Source organism: Salvelinus fontinalis, chromosome 27 (genome assembly GCF_029448725.1).
Source record: "Salvelinus fontinalis isolate EN_2023a chromosome 27, ASM2944872v1, whole genome shotgun sequence".
Classification (NCBI taxonomy): Eukaryota; Metazoa; Chordata; class Actinopteri; order Salmoniformes; family Salmonidae; genus Salvelinus; species Salvelinus fontinalis.
The window spans coordinates 10,992,086-11,007,674 of NC_074691.1; the positions used below are offsets into that span (position 1 = coordinate 10,992,086).

Consider the following 15,589-nt stretch of genomic DNA (forward strand, 5'->3'; position numbering starts at 1 on the left):
ATTTGATGTCTGGGGTTGGATTTAGATGAAAAGACAGTGACAAAAGTAAATATGGTTTGGTTCTGATAGTTTGAGGGCAACATATTCAATAACCCATCTCATGCACTCTGCATGTCATCATCACCTCGTACCTGCATTATAGAACTGGTCAAGCACACACGTCTCCCCAAAGTCGATCTTTCCAAAGTGTATGATTTCTAGCTGACTTCCCACGGACTCGCACGCGTCTTTCAAGCAATGCAGGGCCATGTTCTCTGCGGCGTGCAGTTGAGTGAGCTCGCTGTTGACGACATATGCCACCGTGACGGCCCTGCTTTTACATTTCCCCGTAGACAACAAGCAGCCACTGTCCATCGGACAGCTCAGGATACTCGGACTGATGCTTCCGCTGACCACAGAGTCGTGCCAGAATGTCCCGGCGGCGGGGATGGGGTCACCGCAGCCTCTCTCTTCCCGGGAGCCAGCAGATCCCCCGCGGGCACCCTCTGTGTTTGAGCCAGGACTAGAAGAGGGGACCGACAAGGATATCCCTTCATCTTGACTCATTGTTTTTCAAAGTCTGTTTTGGTTGACAATCCCTCTGTGTTGTTATGGATGCTCAGTTGCCCATCATCTCCATACACCCAAAGTCAACATTACGCACGTTTCCTCACAGACATTCTATGCAAAAGGCACGCAAGGAAAATGTCCAAACTATTTGAAGGTATTTCAACACAGGTAAACAACAGTCTGGTGATATGGGTCAACCTCCTGTAAATTCATTCCTGGTTTCGCATGAAATTGTGCGATCTGCAACGATCATGAACCAAGATATTGCCTATTACCACTATTGAAAGACACCGTTACTGTGAAGTCACGACACATAGGCTACTCATATACAGCTAACGATCCTATGGAAAGTAACAGTTACCACTCAATTGCGACATTCTTGCGCGTCGCCAGATCGACTCCACATAGTTTCCGAAGTTGCGCACTAACACAGGTTTCAATCGTTACAAATCCCCCATGAGCTTGTTTTCGGTTGATCCATCGTCCTAGAAATCAGATCTGAGTTGTTGTCCAAATCTGTGCAGACGCCCAAACAATAGCCTATCATCTAGAAACCATGCCCATAGAATAATGAATACCAATGGGAATATTATGTCCAGTCCCTGGACCCTACCCTATTTCCACTACTATCTTTCCTGCACAGGCTCATGCACACTAGCTGGCGGTTGAGCCTTGTTTACGGGGCGTTGACATGACCATATTTGGAACAGTTGGAGCGTATTTCCCCTTAAAGCGACAGTCTGCTATTTTCCAGTAAGAAAACATTTCCAGTAATTTTAACTAATGAATCACACTGGTGGGAGGAGCTATTGGAGGACGGGCTAATTGTAATGGAATGAATGGAATAAATGGAATGGTGCAAAACACATAAAACACGTAATGGAAACAACTTGTTTGACTCCATTCCATTGATTCCATTAAAACCATTACAATGAGCCCGTCCTCCTGTCGCTCCTCCCACCAGCCTTCTCTGAATTGGAGGTACATTAAAAATAGGCCTACCCTAACTATATTCAGTTGTCATCCATCAATTGTTCATGTTTTTGTTGTCATATGGGTACTGTAAACAAATTGTAGTTTCAAATCATAAAACAAGCACAATGCTGTTCTCATGGGATGTCATTACTGTTTAATTTGTTTTATTTATTTCACCTTTATTTAACCAGGTAGGCCAGTTGAGAGAACAAGTCATTTACAACTGCAACCTGGCCAAGATAAAGCAAAGCAGTGCGACACAAACAACGACAGAGTTGAACATGGAATAGACAAACGTACAGTGAATAACACAATAGAAAAAAGTCTATATACAGTGTGTGCAAATGGCATGAGGAGGTAAGACAGAAAACAGGCCATAGTAGCGAAGTAATTACAATTTAGCAAATTAACACTGGAGTGATAGATATGCAGAGGATGATGTGCAAGTAGAAATACTGGTGTGCAAAAGAGCAAAAAAGTAAATAAAAACAATATGGGGATGAGGTAGGTAGATTTGATGGGCTATTTACAGATGGGCTGTGTACAGCTGCAGCGATCGGTTAACTGCTCAGATAGCTGATGTTTAAAGTTATTGACGGAGATATAAGTCTCCAACTTCAATGATTTTTGCAATTCGTTCCAGTCATTGGCAGCAGAGAACTGGAAGGAAAGGAGGCCAAATTAGGTGTTGGCTTTGGGGATGACAAGTGAGATATACCTGCAGGAGCGCGTGCTATGGGTGGGTGTTGTTATCGTGACCAGTGAGTTGAGATAAGGCAGAGCTTTACCTAGCAAAGACTTATAGATGACCTGGAGCCAGTGGGTCTGGCGACAAAAATGTAGCGAGGGCCAGCTGACGAGAGCATACAGGTCGCAGTGGTAGGTAGTATATGGGGCTTTGGTGACAAAACGGATGGCACTGTGATAGACTGCATCCAGTTTGCTCAGTAGGGTGTTGGAGGCTATTTTGTAAATGACACCGCCAAAGTCGAGGATCGGTAGGATAGTCAGTTTTACAAGGGTATGTTTGGCGGCGTGAGTGAAGGAGGCTTTGTTGCGAAATAGGAAGCCGGTTCTAGATTTGATTTTGGATTGGAGATGTTTAATGTGAGTCTGGAAGGAGTGTTTACAGTCTAGCCAGACACCTAGGTATTTGTAGTTGTCCACATATTCTAAGTCAGAACCGTCCAGAGTAGTGATGCTAGTCGGGCGGGCGGGTGAGGGCAGCGATCGGATAAAGAGCATGCATTTCGTTTTACTAGTGTTTAAGAGCAGTTGGAGGCCATGGAAGGAGTGTTGTATGGCATTGAAGCTCATTTGGTGGTTTATTAACACAGTGTCAAAAGAAGGGCCAGATCTATACAGAATGGTGTCGTCTGCGTAGAGGTGGATCAGGGAATCACCCGCAGCAAGAGCAACATCGTTGATATATACAGAGAAAAACGTCGGCCCGAGAATTGAACCCTGTGGTACCCCCATAGAGACCGCCAGAGGTCCGGACAACAGGCCCTTCGATTTGACACACTGAACTCTATCTGAGAAGTAGTTGGTGAACCAGGCGAGGTACATCACAGTAGTCAAGTGCTACAGTATTTGCATTGTATGTGAAACATTACACTTGCTCCATTGTTTATGTTTTGTTGGTGGCCCACTCTTTGATGGTATGTACAGTGTGGCTTTAAAGAGACAACAACATGGTCATACAGTACCAATCAAAAGTTTGGACACACCTACTAATTCCAGGGTTTTTCTTTATTTTTACGATTTTCTACATTGTAGATGTCAAGTTCTGACCTTAGTTCCTTTTTTATGTCTTTATTTTAGTTTGGTCAGGGCGTGAGTTGGGGTGGGCATTCTATGTTGTTATTCTATGTTTTGTTCTGTGTGTTATATTTCTATGTGTTTGGCCTAGTATGGTTCTCAATCAGAGGCAGGTGTCGATCGCTGTCTCTGATTGAGAATCATACTTAGGTAGCCTGTTTTCCCACTATGGGTTGTGGGTAGTTATTTTCCGTTTCAGTGTTTGCACCATACGGGACTGTGTCGGTTTTCATTTATTCTCTTGTTAATTTTGTATTCATTCTCGATTAAACGATATTATGGATACGTACCACGCTGCATTTTGGTCCTCCTCTCCTTCCACCAACGAAAGCCGTTACAGTAGAATAATAGTGAATACATCAACCCTATGAAATAACACATATGGAATCATGTAGTAACCAAAAATGTGTTAAACAAATAAAAAAATATGTTATATTTGAGATTCTTCAAAGTAGTCACCCCTTGCCTTGATGACAGCTTTACACACTCTTGGCATTCTCTCAACCAGCTTCACCTGGAATATTTTTCCAAAAGTCTTGAAGAATTTCCCACATATGCTGAGCACTTGTTGGCTGCTTTTCCTTCACTCTGCGGTCCAACTCATCTCAAACCATCTCAATTGGGTTGAGGTCGGGGGATTGTGGAGGCCAGGTCATCTGATGTAGCACTCCATCACTCTCCTTATTGGTCAAATAGCCCTTACACAGCCTGGCGGTGTGTTGGGTCATTGTCCTGTTGAAAAACAAATGATAGTCCCACTAAGCGCAAAACAGTTGGGATGGCGTTTAGCTGCAGAATGCTGTGGTAGCCATGCTGGTTAAGTGTGCCTTGAATTCTAAATAAATCACAGACAGTATCACCAGTAAAGCACCCCAACACCATCACACCTCCTCCTCCATGCTTCACGGTGGGAACCACACATCATCGGTTCACCTACTCTGTTCCTCACAAAGACACTGTAGATGGAACCAAAAATCTCAAATTTGGACTCATCAGACCAATGGACAGATTTCCTCCAGTCTAATGCCCATTGCTCGTGTTTCTTGGCCTAAGCAAGTCTCTTCTTCTTATTGGTGTCCTTTAGTAGTGTTTTTTTCTTCTTCAGCAATTCGACCATGAAGGCCTGATTCACGCACTGTCCTCTGAACAGTTGATGTTGAGATGCGTCTGTTACTAGAAATTTGTGAAGCATTTATTTGGACTGCAATTTCGGACGCTGGTAACTTTAATGAACTTATCCTCTGCAGCAGAGGTAACTCTGGGTCTTCCTTTCCCGTGGTGGTCCGCATGAGAGCCAGTGTCATCATAGCGCTTGATGGTTTGCACTGCACTTGAAGAAACTTTCAAAGTTCTTGAAATTTTTTGTATTGACTGACCTTCATGTCTTAAAGTAATGATGGACTGTCATTCCTCTTTGCTTATTTGAGCTGTTCTAGCCATAATATGGACTTGGTCTTTTACCAAATAGGGCTATCTTCTGTATACCACCCATACCTTGTCACAACACAACTGATTGGCTCAAATGCATTGAGAAGGAAATAAATTCCACAAATTAACTTTTAACAAGGCACACCTGTTAATTGAAATGCATTCCAGGTGACTACCTCATGAAGCTGGTTGAGAGAATGCCAAGCGTATGCAAAGCTGTCATCAAGGCAAAGGGTGGTTCCTTTGAGGAATCTAAAATATAATATATATTTTGATTTGTTTAACACTTTTTTGGTTACTACATGATTCTATTATTCTACAATGTAGAAAATATTAAAAATAAAGAAATATCCTGGAATGACTTGGTGTGTCCAAACTTTTGACTGGTACTGTACATGTTGCCCTTACCCTTTTGTCCCGAGCTTTGGAGAATAGGCCCTATTCATCATTTTGGGAAATTCCCAATTTACATCACGTGACCTGAAACCTACATATTACGTTATCTAATAATAGTACTAAACGCTACAAGAGCTGTTTACAGCATGCAGGGTTTCAATGATTTGCAATTTATCTCAGAATGGACATAGGCCTATAACTCAGATGAAAGTTTTTGATGTTTAGGCTAATACATAAATCACAAACAGGTTCCAGAGGCTTCATAACACTGGGATCTGTAGAGCAACCACTTGGCTCCCAAGGACTCTGACCATGATATGGACTATCTATAGATTGTATAGATAACCTATTCAATAATCTCAACTATATACATTGAAAACATTTCCAAGCATGTGACCCTTTTGTATTTGTACATTTTGCAAAGGTTGGCCAGTTTCTGTGGGTAACCTAATGTCATTCTTCAATAAGGCCTCCCAATGTTTTGGTTCCTAAATGCTGCCTCCATCTATTGGCTCATTTTGGACTGAAAAGGTTTGGTTTGGTTATAGCTGTATGTAGTTCTGTGGCGGAGGCACAGTGGCTGTGAAATTATACTTTGTTATAGCCTGCCTGCCCCACGCTAGATTTCAGATGTCTCTATGTGTAGGCATATATGTTTTTATGTGTTAGTAGGCCTACCTAGATTTGATATAAATTCCAATAGCTTATGGAATATAACACAACTGGTAATGAATGTATAATAACACTTAATTTCAACCTGCAATTCCCTCAAGGAGTCCCCCTCGAGCAACAATTAAACAAACTTGGTTTTGTATTACATTTCGTGAAATACTTTATTTCCCTGCAACTCAATTTCCCCAGAGACTAGTTTCTTCCTCATACGAGACCCTCATGTAGGCAGAGGGGGACCCCTTGTGGTCAGAGTAGCCTACCGGTTTGGTACTATTATATGATTTTAAAATAGCTCCCCTGTCAAATGTTGCTACCTTAGTTACATTTAGCTTCAAAGAGACCCTTGAGACAAAACAGTTCGGTGGTAGCATTTTATTACAATGGTTGACTCTGTCATCAACACAACCAAGACAATAACTCAAGAACTTTGCATGTGTTTATGTGAAAACACCAGGTCATTGAATAGACACTGGGGGGCAGTACAGGTTCATTCTAAACGCAGCATGCAGGACAATAAAGCTAGTGTAGAAGGCATGAGCGTTTAGAGCGCTACAAGGAAGATCGTTCTGGAGGGATAACGTTTACTACAGGTGAAGCGCTTTATTCAAATCATGAGGTACAATTAAAGGGATATGTGTACTTTGACTTATCAACTAGTGACCAGTTGTATACATCTGGCCTGATTTGTGATATCTGATCATCTAAGTAGCCTAAGTAATTTATTTAACCCTTATTTTACCAGGTATGTTGACTGAGAACACATTCTCATTTACAGAAACGACCTGGGGAATAGTTACAGGGGAGAGGATGTGGCGATGAATGAGCCAATTGGAAGCTGGGGATGATTAGGTGGCATGTGGGCCTGATTGGGAATTTAGCCAGGCCACTGGGGTTAATACCCCTACTCTTAGTATAAGTGACCACAGAGAGTCACGACAGCCGTTTAACGTCCCATCCGAAGGACGGTACCCTACACGGGGTAATGTCCCCTGTCACTGCCCTGGGGCATTGGGATATATATATATATTTTAGATCAGAGGAAATAGTGCCATCTACTGGCCCTCCAACACCACTTCCAGCAGCATCTGGTCTCCCATCCAGGGACTGACCAGGACCAACACTGCTTAGCTTCAGAGGCACATTCAACTAGTTAAAGCCTCCTCAATATCATTAATTAGACATATCACACTATATTGTTGATATGAATGTCTCACACTGTAGTCACCCCCCCAACAACAACACGACCCAGACTAAGTCTAAATGCAGTCAAGACTTTTGAGGAGAAAAAGCAGATGAAAAGAGCTCTTTGTGGAGAGTTACAGGTTTTAGATCCTGCGGCTCTTTCATTTTGTCTGGAAAGCAACCAACGACTCTGCTACTCAGTGACAGGAAAAGGATTTTCACTGTGTTAATCAGCCAATTACTGTATACATTTTTGTGGTTTATCCTTTGGTATGAGGTACGTCCCGTTTCCCGATCCCCAACATATATTTGTCTGTGTTGTCTTTGATGTTGAACCAGGCCTAGTTCAGTGTGGTGTGAGTTTTCCCAGTGGTGGGACACTGATAGTGAGTGTTAAAGCACAAGGCTGCCAGTTAGACCGCTCTTTCCCTCAGACGCTGCCAGAGTATGTTTCCTTAGTCTGCAGTCTGGTTAGTGTGTAAATGGACAGGCAGCACACCGCTCCATCCACGCATCACAGGGAAGAGAATAGAGGACTTTACAAAAATGTTTTGTTGGATGGGCTGGCAGTGTTCTGCTGGTGTTTGTGGCTAAAAAGTGACACATAGACTACACCTTACTAGAGGCTGGGTGGTCTGACAGAGCATGGACCTGGACCGCACACAATCCAATGAGTGGAATTTCAGTGGCCTGACTGCTGTTGTTGAACTGAAAGTGGGAACACCTAACTGCTTTGTAAACATGTGCTAACTTATTAGTGGCTGATTTCATATGGTGAACTTTTGGATATCATTTGGGTGTGAGTAGATTAAGTTCTGTAGGGTAGGCTACTTTTAAAGCCGAAAGAGTAAAACAAAGAAAGGAAGACATGTTTATATAAAAAATATATTTTATTCCAAACTACAAAAGTGAAAACATGTAACTTTTTTGTCACACTTCTCAATAAAATAGTACACAAAACTGTCAAACCCAGCAAATAAGCTATCAATAAACATATTGAAGGAAGAGAAAAACAAAACAAACTTTTTAAAACTTTAAATTAACTCAAACTGTACAATAATATGTACAATATTTACAGCATCAATAATACATATAAAAAGGAATGAAGCTACAAATCATCCAGTCTCTTTTTTTGTTGACAAAAAACTGATTCCTTCCTTGCAACCTGAATCAGTCAGTCAAAGTCAAATACCTCTTTTCTCAGTGCTGTGGCAAACCCTCAAAGCATGCACACTACGCTCCTTGTCTGGGAGGACGGCTGCTTTTCAGCATGGGCTGAACCATGACCTGTCGTTAGCACTGCAACAGTTAGGATCTGCAAACAGTGAGCTATACACAAGGGCACGTTCAACTAGTACTCTGGTGGGTTAAGGATTTAAGTTTCCGTACTGGGGTTGAAAGTCTTCACCCTTCGTTACTGCAAATGCTCAGAGGTTAGACACAGTCCAGTTAATTAGGTGCCTGCCACAGTTTAGGGGGAGGGGAACATGGCATCAGCCAATTAGTGACAACATCATAGGTTGTCACATAGTAGAACTATAGTGCAGTAAGTATTCTATTTCGGGCAGCAGAGCAGCCCCCTGTCTTTCGTTAGGGCAAGTGGCCCTAAACATCCATCAATACACTCATACATATACATTGAATATACACATATATGTTTCTGTCCTTGTACAAAATACACAATTTGAAAATTACAACCCAAAAGACAAACAAATGCTGTGCTGCGAGATGAGATGGATATCTGTTGGATTCAAGTTAAGAGTCATTGGTTGTTTTTGCTGTTAGGTGACATAATTGTTTACGCCATGTCTCCCAGCATCTTCTTGTAGTACATGGACTCGAAGATGTCATTCTCGCCGGGGCAGTTGTAGTGGCACGCGCAGGTCTTGATGAACATCATCTGCTTCTTCATGACCTGGCCGTCGGGGCACTTGAACTCCATGGGCAGGGTGGTGGTTCTGTGGGGGGTGCAGCAGCGACCGTCGGTGCACACTCCGCAGAACTTGGGGCGGTAGGACTTGGTGGTGGTGCAGCCAGAGATCTCAAACTTCATGGGCTTGGACACTCTTGGTGTGCGGATGCATTTCTTTCCCTTCTGGAAGAGCAAAGCGTAAAAACAAAAGTCATAATTAGTAACCATTCCTTTCCTCTTGATTTGACAAAGTATTTCTATTGTAATGAAAGGGTTGGTTGGGTAGTGGTTGAAGAATGTGCTTACCCTAATGCTCTGCTCCATGTGGGACTCGCAGGGTCTGACCATGCACAGACGGGACTGTTTCTCCAGGCGGCACTCGCGGTTGTCGTTGGTTACTTTGGTAGAGATGCCCAGGCCGCAGGTCTTAGAGCAGGCGCTCCACTCAGTGGTCTGGACCAGGCAGTTCTCCCTCATCATGGAGGGGTCAGGCCCGTAGGTCTCCTCCTCTCTGTAAGCTGTAGGGAGAGAAGGGGAAGTGACATAAGACTCTTTATCTCTACACTCAAAAGCTGACCAGATTACATCATTAGAATGTAGGCTACTGTATGTGTCTAAGACTGAAACTCACCAGCGAGAGCAGAGCCCACAAAGCTGTTTGTGTTTTGGGGGGCATCGCACACCCACTCCTCGCAGCACTTCTCAGGCACTTTGACGCGGCGGGGCATGGGGCAGTCAGGGCTGGGCAGGCGGATGTCCATGCTGCACAGGGGAATACAGCCCACGGCACCGTCCAGGCACGTGCACTGGTATTTACAGCTGCTCTGGAAGGACTCTCCACTCCTGTACACCATCCCACCCATCACACAGGTGGCGCCACCCTTAGCTGTGGGAAGAGGAGAAGAGAATGTCACATCTCCAGTCACACGAACACCAGCAGAGGAAAATAATCAAAGAGTCAGTGTATTAGAACGACAAAGAAGCCTGTTAAGAGTGACTTACCTGTGCAGACTCCTATGCGGCGGTTGATGGGGGAGCCGAAGTCACAGAAGAGTCCTTTGTGGGGGTCGCATATGTCCCTGTCTGTGCAAAGCTCGCCCATCTGCTTGGCACACACCCTGCAGCAGCCGCAGGCATCGGGCACCAGGCTCACACCAGGGGGACACTGAGGGGGCACATCAGGACAACTACACTGCCCACTGCACTCCTGAGCCACAGCCTAAGGGACAAAGAGATAGGAGTATGGTTAGACCCTGATCACATGGTCCCAACTACTACTAACGTTACAGTTCATCAGCCCCAAGAGCTAGGGCATCATACTGCCTTTTGTAACTGTATTAACAAAATATATATATTTACAAATCAACTGCTGTTGTAATAGGCTAGACATGCTGATAGCTCGTGTCTGTCTGTCTGGCACATGGCGCATAGACACAGCAATACAGTTCCCATATAACTTGACATTCTCAGTAAAAGGGTCTTACCAGGTAGGAGAGAGTGAGACAGAAGAAAGAAATCAGCCTCATGTTCATTCCAGCAGACATTTTGCTTTTCTTCTGGGTTTTTCTCTGAGTATCTTAGACAAAAATAAGTCTTCAGGCTCTTCAAAAGTCTTCCTTAGTCTCTTGCGAGTAGTCAGGGAGCTTGTCGTCTGATCGAGTCGATCTCGTTGTTAAGAAGTTTCTGGTTTTGGTTCTTTCTCAGTTAAGTTCTCGTAGTTCTCTTGGTTAAAGCTAGAGTTTAGCTTCAGTAGTAGAGCTGCTGCTGCTCTTGTAGCTCTCTCTTGGATGAGGAGTTGTTCTGTGTCTGAAGCTAGGAGCTCTCCCTGCCTTTATACACCCAGGGCTGCAGTGACGTGCCAGTGGCTGAATGGAGTCCTGGACAAACATGGACATTCTTGGCATTCTTTCCTAATTTCCTGCCCCCCTCCTAGACTCGCTCTCCCTGACATATCGCATTCCTCCTGTCTGAGGCCAAAGTGCTGTCACATATCAAAATAAAAGTGCATTCTTGGCATTATCCCTCAACTTTCCCTTTTATGTGTAATCGGCGGTTGTGTTGTATCCCGGAGAGAGACCGTAAACCTCCCCTGTTATTGGGAATAGCTGCCTCTCTGTTCTCTTAGCACATCACACATAGATTTTACACTAGTGACTTCAAAGGCTTTAAATATCTATTATTGCATGTGCATTTAATTATGAAAGGAAGGGCTGTAGTGTAGTTCACCGTTACAAAACAGTGCCGTTATAAAACCTCTGTACACCTTCAGGACTGCTTTTCTATTTGGAAAATAACATACTGCACAGAGAAACAGATGTACGATATGTATTGTATGAGATTATACAATAGCCTTCCTAAGTATAATAAGTCATGGGTATTGGGATTTAATCAACAAGTCCTTAATAAAGGGGGTTTGTACAGTATAAAACCACATCACCGTCTAGTTAACAGACTCTCATCAGTTCTATTCACTGGTTTTAATCGCATACTTTTTTTATAGCCATGTGCTTTCACCTCACTAATAAGGTTTAGTCTATGGACTTTAAAGCATAGTTGTACTACATTCCTGGTGTGGGATTCTATTTTGCTCCGTCAGTATCTAAACACTGAGCAGACTTGAGGATTGCAGGAAAGCGGCTAGACTCCGGGGTTTGTATATTTTTGAAGAAACGATCACACAAGCCCCAGACTCTCCACCTCAGTCTTATGAAAGGCAGCCCTGCTCCTCACCAGCCACCGAATCGGAAATGAAAAACTCCCAGAGAAAACTCAGAGCTGGAGGAATGTGCGGCTGCGCCAGCAGACATACTATTACTGCATGTACACACCGACTGGGAGGAAGCGTGGCCTTATATGGGAATCTTCACTAGCAGCATCTGTCTTTCCCTTTTTTCCAGTGTGGTTTGTACAGAAAGTACAGTAGGAGCTCCTCAGGGTCTGTACTGTCTGAGACGTTTTCGCCGTACAGTGTGTGGGATGGTAATGTAGCCTGTCTGTCAACACAGATTCATTTGTGGCCAAACAGAGGCTGCCAGTTCCTTAACCCCATCATGTCAAATAGTAGCAGCTTATCGCAATGCCCTATTTGAAAATGCACTCGATTTCCTGAACCAATACCAGTGCGGTGTGGCTTTCCATTGAGGGGTTGGATGAACTGAACTCCCCTCCACAGGGCAGTGTTTAATCAACAATTGTGTGTGGTAAGACGTAGCTGTGTGTTAGCATCAGATTCCCTGTCTTAGGATGTTGTCCTGGAGCTCTCTCTCTCTCTCTCTCTCTCTCCCCCCCAAGACGTTCCTCACTCAATGGAGCATAGGTAACTACTGTAAGGTCTGTTAACCTTTAATGTCATGCTCTCTGGTTTTCAATGGTGGCTAAAAGGGGTCTGAAACTCAAGCTTAGGCATGGCAAGTATTCTAAATTCAACATTCCACATGCGGTGCAATTGGGGTCCAATTTGGGATAAGTGATGAGGTGCTAATGTTGGAGTGACAGGCAGAAGTTAGCTAGGGTCAAAGGTCAAGAGCTGGTGATGCAATGGAAAGGATTCCACATTTAGTGTAAATAAAGTAGCCATTAGATATTTTCACTGTGGGATGTAGCAGACCTGACCATGTGATTCACTTTCCCTTTCCCTCAACAGAGGAGGGTGTTGTGGTTCATTGTTCCCAGGACAAAACAAACAAACACATATAGCTAGCTACATCAGTGTATTAAACATTCTGCCAAGGAGTAATTGTCTGTGCAGTGTGATTCCAGTTCTCTCCATTTCCACTTCTAGTCTTCGTCCCAAATGGCACGCTATTCTCTACATAGTGCACTACTCTTGCCCATCAGAGCCCTGTGGGCCTTAGTCAAATGTAGTGCAGAATAAAGGAATAGGCCGCTATTTGGTACACAACCCTGTTCTGTCTGCAACTTACGTGACTGTGTTCAAATGACAAATGTTCTGTCTGAGGTATTCCATCTATGTGATGATTGTATTTGTAACCAAACCAGAGATCTTATCTATGATTAAAATGGAATCGGACGTGCTGTGGTCTAAAACCCATCTGTTTTCATTTTTCCAATGTTTATTATTGCAATTTTAGTGCTCTTCCAGAAAAGACACACCATGTAAAATGCACATGGAATTGGATAGAAGCAATTCATATTGCCTCCAGACAATTGATGTGTGTAATACACAGTTAAAACCATGTATTAGAAACACTATGTTTACAGCAGCTTTAGTTGTTGAGCCTATGTTGTTTTGCAGTGCATCAAACACTTGTGGATGTCGATTAAGGCAGCCCCCTGCACCTCTCTGATTCAGAGGGGTTGGGTTCAATGCGGAAGACACATTTCAGTTGAATACATTCAGTTTGACAACTGACTAGGAACCCCCCCTTTTCCTTTCCCCTTTCCCTTGTGTTACTTTCATGTGTAAACTTCAAGAAACTACATGTCAATCATTCAAGAATCAAAGTTGGTTGAATTCTTTAATGGGCCATCCTATTCATTATTTTGACCTGAACTTAATTAAAGTGGTTTGGTTTAGCCAAAAAGAAGCCTTTTTAATTTTAATCACGGGAACTCTGGGATTGCTGTTGCATGGGACTTTTGAGTCACTCAAATGGGTGATTCTGCTCGAGCTATGAGAGGAGAAGAGAGACGGACACTATGTTGATGAGCTTGAACTTTTACATCTGAAGAACTATCTATCTGAAGAACTCGATCTAACTATCTACCTGAATTTGCCTGCTGTGGAGAGTGTACGGCATCGTTGTTTCAACAGGAGCTAGCCTAGCTTGTCAGATTTGGAGCTGTAGAGGAAGGTTTGCCAATCATTTGCTGAATCATTCTATATTCATTGAGCTACAATGCGCACCAACGTTTAGGCTAAGTTTTAAGAGTTCACTCTAATACCCGGGATCTTTCTATATTATAATTGCAATTATTTTTACCCCCATTTTCGATGTTGTTTCATCGCTGCAACTCCCCAACTGGCTCGGGAGGCGAAAGTCAAGTCATGCGTCCTCCAAAACATGACCCGCACACTTAATCCAGCCACACCATTGTATCGGAGGAAACACCGTTCAACTGACTACAGAGTTCAGCCTGCAGGCGCCCAGCCCGCCACAAGGAGTCGTTAGAGCGCGATGAGCCAAGTAAAGTCCCCATGGCCAAACCCTCTCCTAACCCGGACAACGCTGGGCCAATTTTGCGCAGCCCTATGGGACTCCCGATCACGGCCGGTTGTACTGTCTTATCAATGATATGAGGAAAAGTAATGACAATTGCCTTCTAATAATGGAATGTCTTTGACAAGCCGTGCCAGCTCTCCACAGTATACAGAAATATGTGATTTTTAAACAACTGAAAAATTATCTTGATAAATTATAGACATAAACTTGTGAGAAAACATGCAGCGTACTAGTCAAAGCTTATTACCATTTTACCATCTAGTATTTCCTTTTCCCTTTAATATCAACATTATCCTGAATTCCACCATGAATGACAAAAAATATATAGGAAAGGGTCTGAATAGTTATGTAAAAATGTCTAAAAACTTGTTTTCGCTTAGTCATTATGGGCTATTGTGTGTAGATTTTATAACACATTTTAGAAAAAGGCTGTAATGTAACAAAATGTGGAAAAGTCAAGGGGTCTGAATACTTTCCGAAAGCACTGTAGCTACAGCAAGTGAGCTGCAATAAAAACAGTGACACTCACCAGATTATGTTCTCTAAACATCAGACTGTTACCATGGTTTCTCCGTGGATATCAGTCTGAAAGATGTCGCTATAAAAAAGACGCAAAAAGTGATGTTTAAATGTACTTTACTGGTTGTCCGTGCTGTTGGTCCTTTTACCAGTAGGAAGTGAAGATAGGGTAACCACAGGAAAGTGTTTACCTTTTTGCGGCACGGTACGTTCTGTTGCTTGTATTTTCCATCTCCTGATGCATTTCAGTGATGCACAATATTCTAACGATAGCCGAATGTAACCGAACGTTGTCGACCAAAGCACGTTCCCTTGCAAACAGCTGGAAGTGCTTGTGAAATTTGCCAGTTGATTGCATGGGACAACGTTTGGTCTGTGCCTCGGTTAAATTGTAGACATATTGTGCAAGTTGCGTGCGAATTGCGTCAGCATTGAAAATACAAACCGGAAATATAAACCGACATATCTGTGGATATTTTTTTTGATCTCAGATTATTTCCTGCGTAAGGACAAAATCAGAGGACAACAGGTAAAGTATGTTCAAATGAAATTTATTCAACAGTCTGACTTTTCATGGGACTGTTCATAAAAAGTGAGCCTACATGTTAGAGAAGAGAGAATAGTCTTCTGCTCTCAGATTCGTAGAGGCTACAGGTGATGATAATTTTAAAACGTTTGAAAGTTCATCTTGGGTTTGACCTACAACTCACTTTTTTTTAAACTGTCCCACCCATTGCAAGTGAAAATGTGATTGGTTCATTCCACTGTCACTCCAAAAATCTGCTCTAATACAGTTGAATGGCAGAGGCCTTCTGTCCAGCTTCTGAAGGCCTAGCCAATGGCTGTCTGAGCTATCTAGATTTTTCTACCCAGAGACCACCACAGAAAAATCCTGATTGAATAATTTTTCTCTTCAGTATTATCCCTTCTCTTTCCAACACAAACTGAACAA

The 15,589-nt window shown here is 43.1% G+C and overlaps 2 protein-coding genes across 5 annotated transcripts in view; both read right to left on the minus strand.

Annotated features, from left to right (window-relative positions):
* LOC129825022 (mitogen-activated protein kinase kinase kinase 5-like) overlaps positions 1–1,226 on the minus strand; it is a 61,849-nt gene extending 60,623 nt beyond the window's left edge. Inside the window, exon 1 of the mRNA XM_055884670.1 lies at positions 132–1,226. Within this exon, the coding sequence (XP_055740645.1) occupies positions 132–546 (415 nt within the window). The 5' untranslated portion in view covers positions 547–1,226. The remainder of the gene's footprint in view (positions 1–131) is intronic.
* Positions 1,227–7,889: 6,663 nt separating this feature from the next.
* Positions 7,890–14,998, minus strand: LOC129825027 (CCN family member 2-like). 4 transcript variants are annotated; one of them, XM_055884683.1, is made up of 6 exons: positions 14,829–14,998; positions 14,648–14,716; positions 9,938–10,154; positions 9,567–9,821; positions 9,242–9,453; positions 7,890–9,118 (listed from the first exon to the last, which is right to left on the minus strand). In XM_055884683.1, exons 2-6 carry the CDS (start codon positions 14,666–14,668, stop codon positions 8,822–8,824), a joined length of 1,002 nt encoding a protein of 333 aa, XP_055740658.1. In that variant the 5' UTR covers positions 14,669–14,716; positions 14,829–14,998; the 3' UTR covers positions 7,890–8,821. The 4 variants fall into 4 exon arrangements, with proteins under 4 accessions (XP_055740658.1, XP_055740655.1, XP_055740656.1 ...); XM_055884680.1 differs by having other exon boundaries at positions 10,420–14,716; XM_055884681.1 differs by having other exon boundaries at positions 14,648–14,998.
* Positions 14,999–15,589: the final 591 nt, after the last annotated feature.

Bases quoted from the DNA above. Each gene is read 5' to 3' on its own strand.
- LOC129825027 (XM_055884680.1), bottom strand. From the start codon at position 10,479: ATGTCTGCTGGAATGAACATGAGGCTGATTTCTTTCTTCTGTCTCACT. The intron at 10,155-10,419 runs GTAAGACCCTTT...TTTGTCCCTTAG, and splicing joins GTCTCACTCTCTCCTACCTG to GCTGTGGCTCAGGAGTGCAG. The intron at 9,822-9,937 runs GTAAGTCACTCT...CTCTTCCCACAG, and splicing joins CCGCATAGGAGTCTGCACAG to CTAAGGGTGGCGCCACCTGT.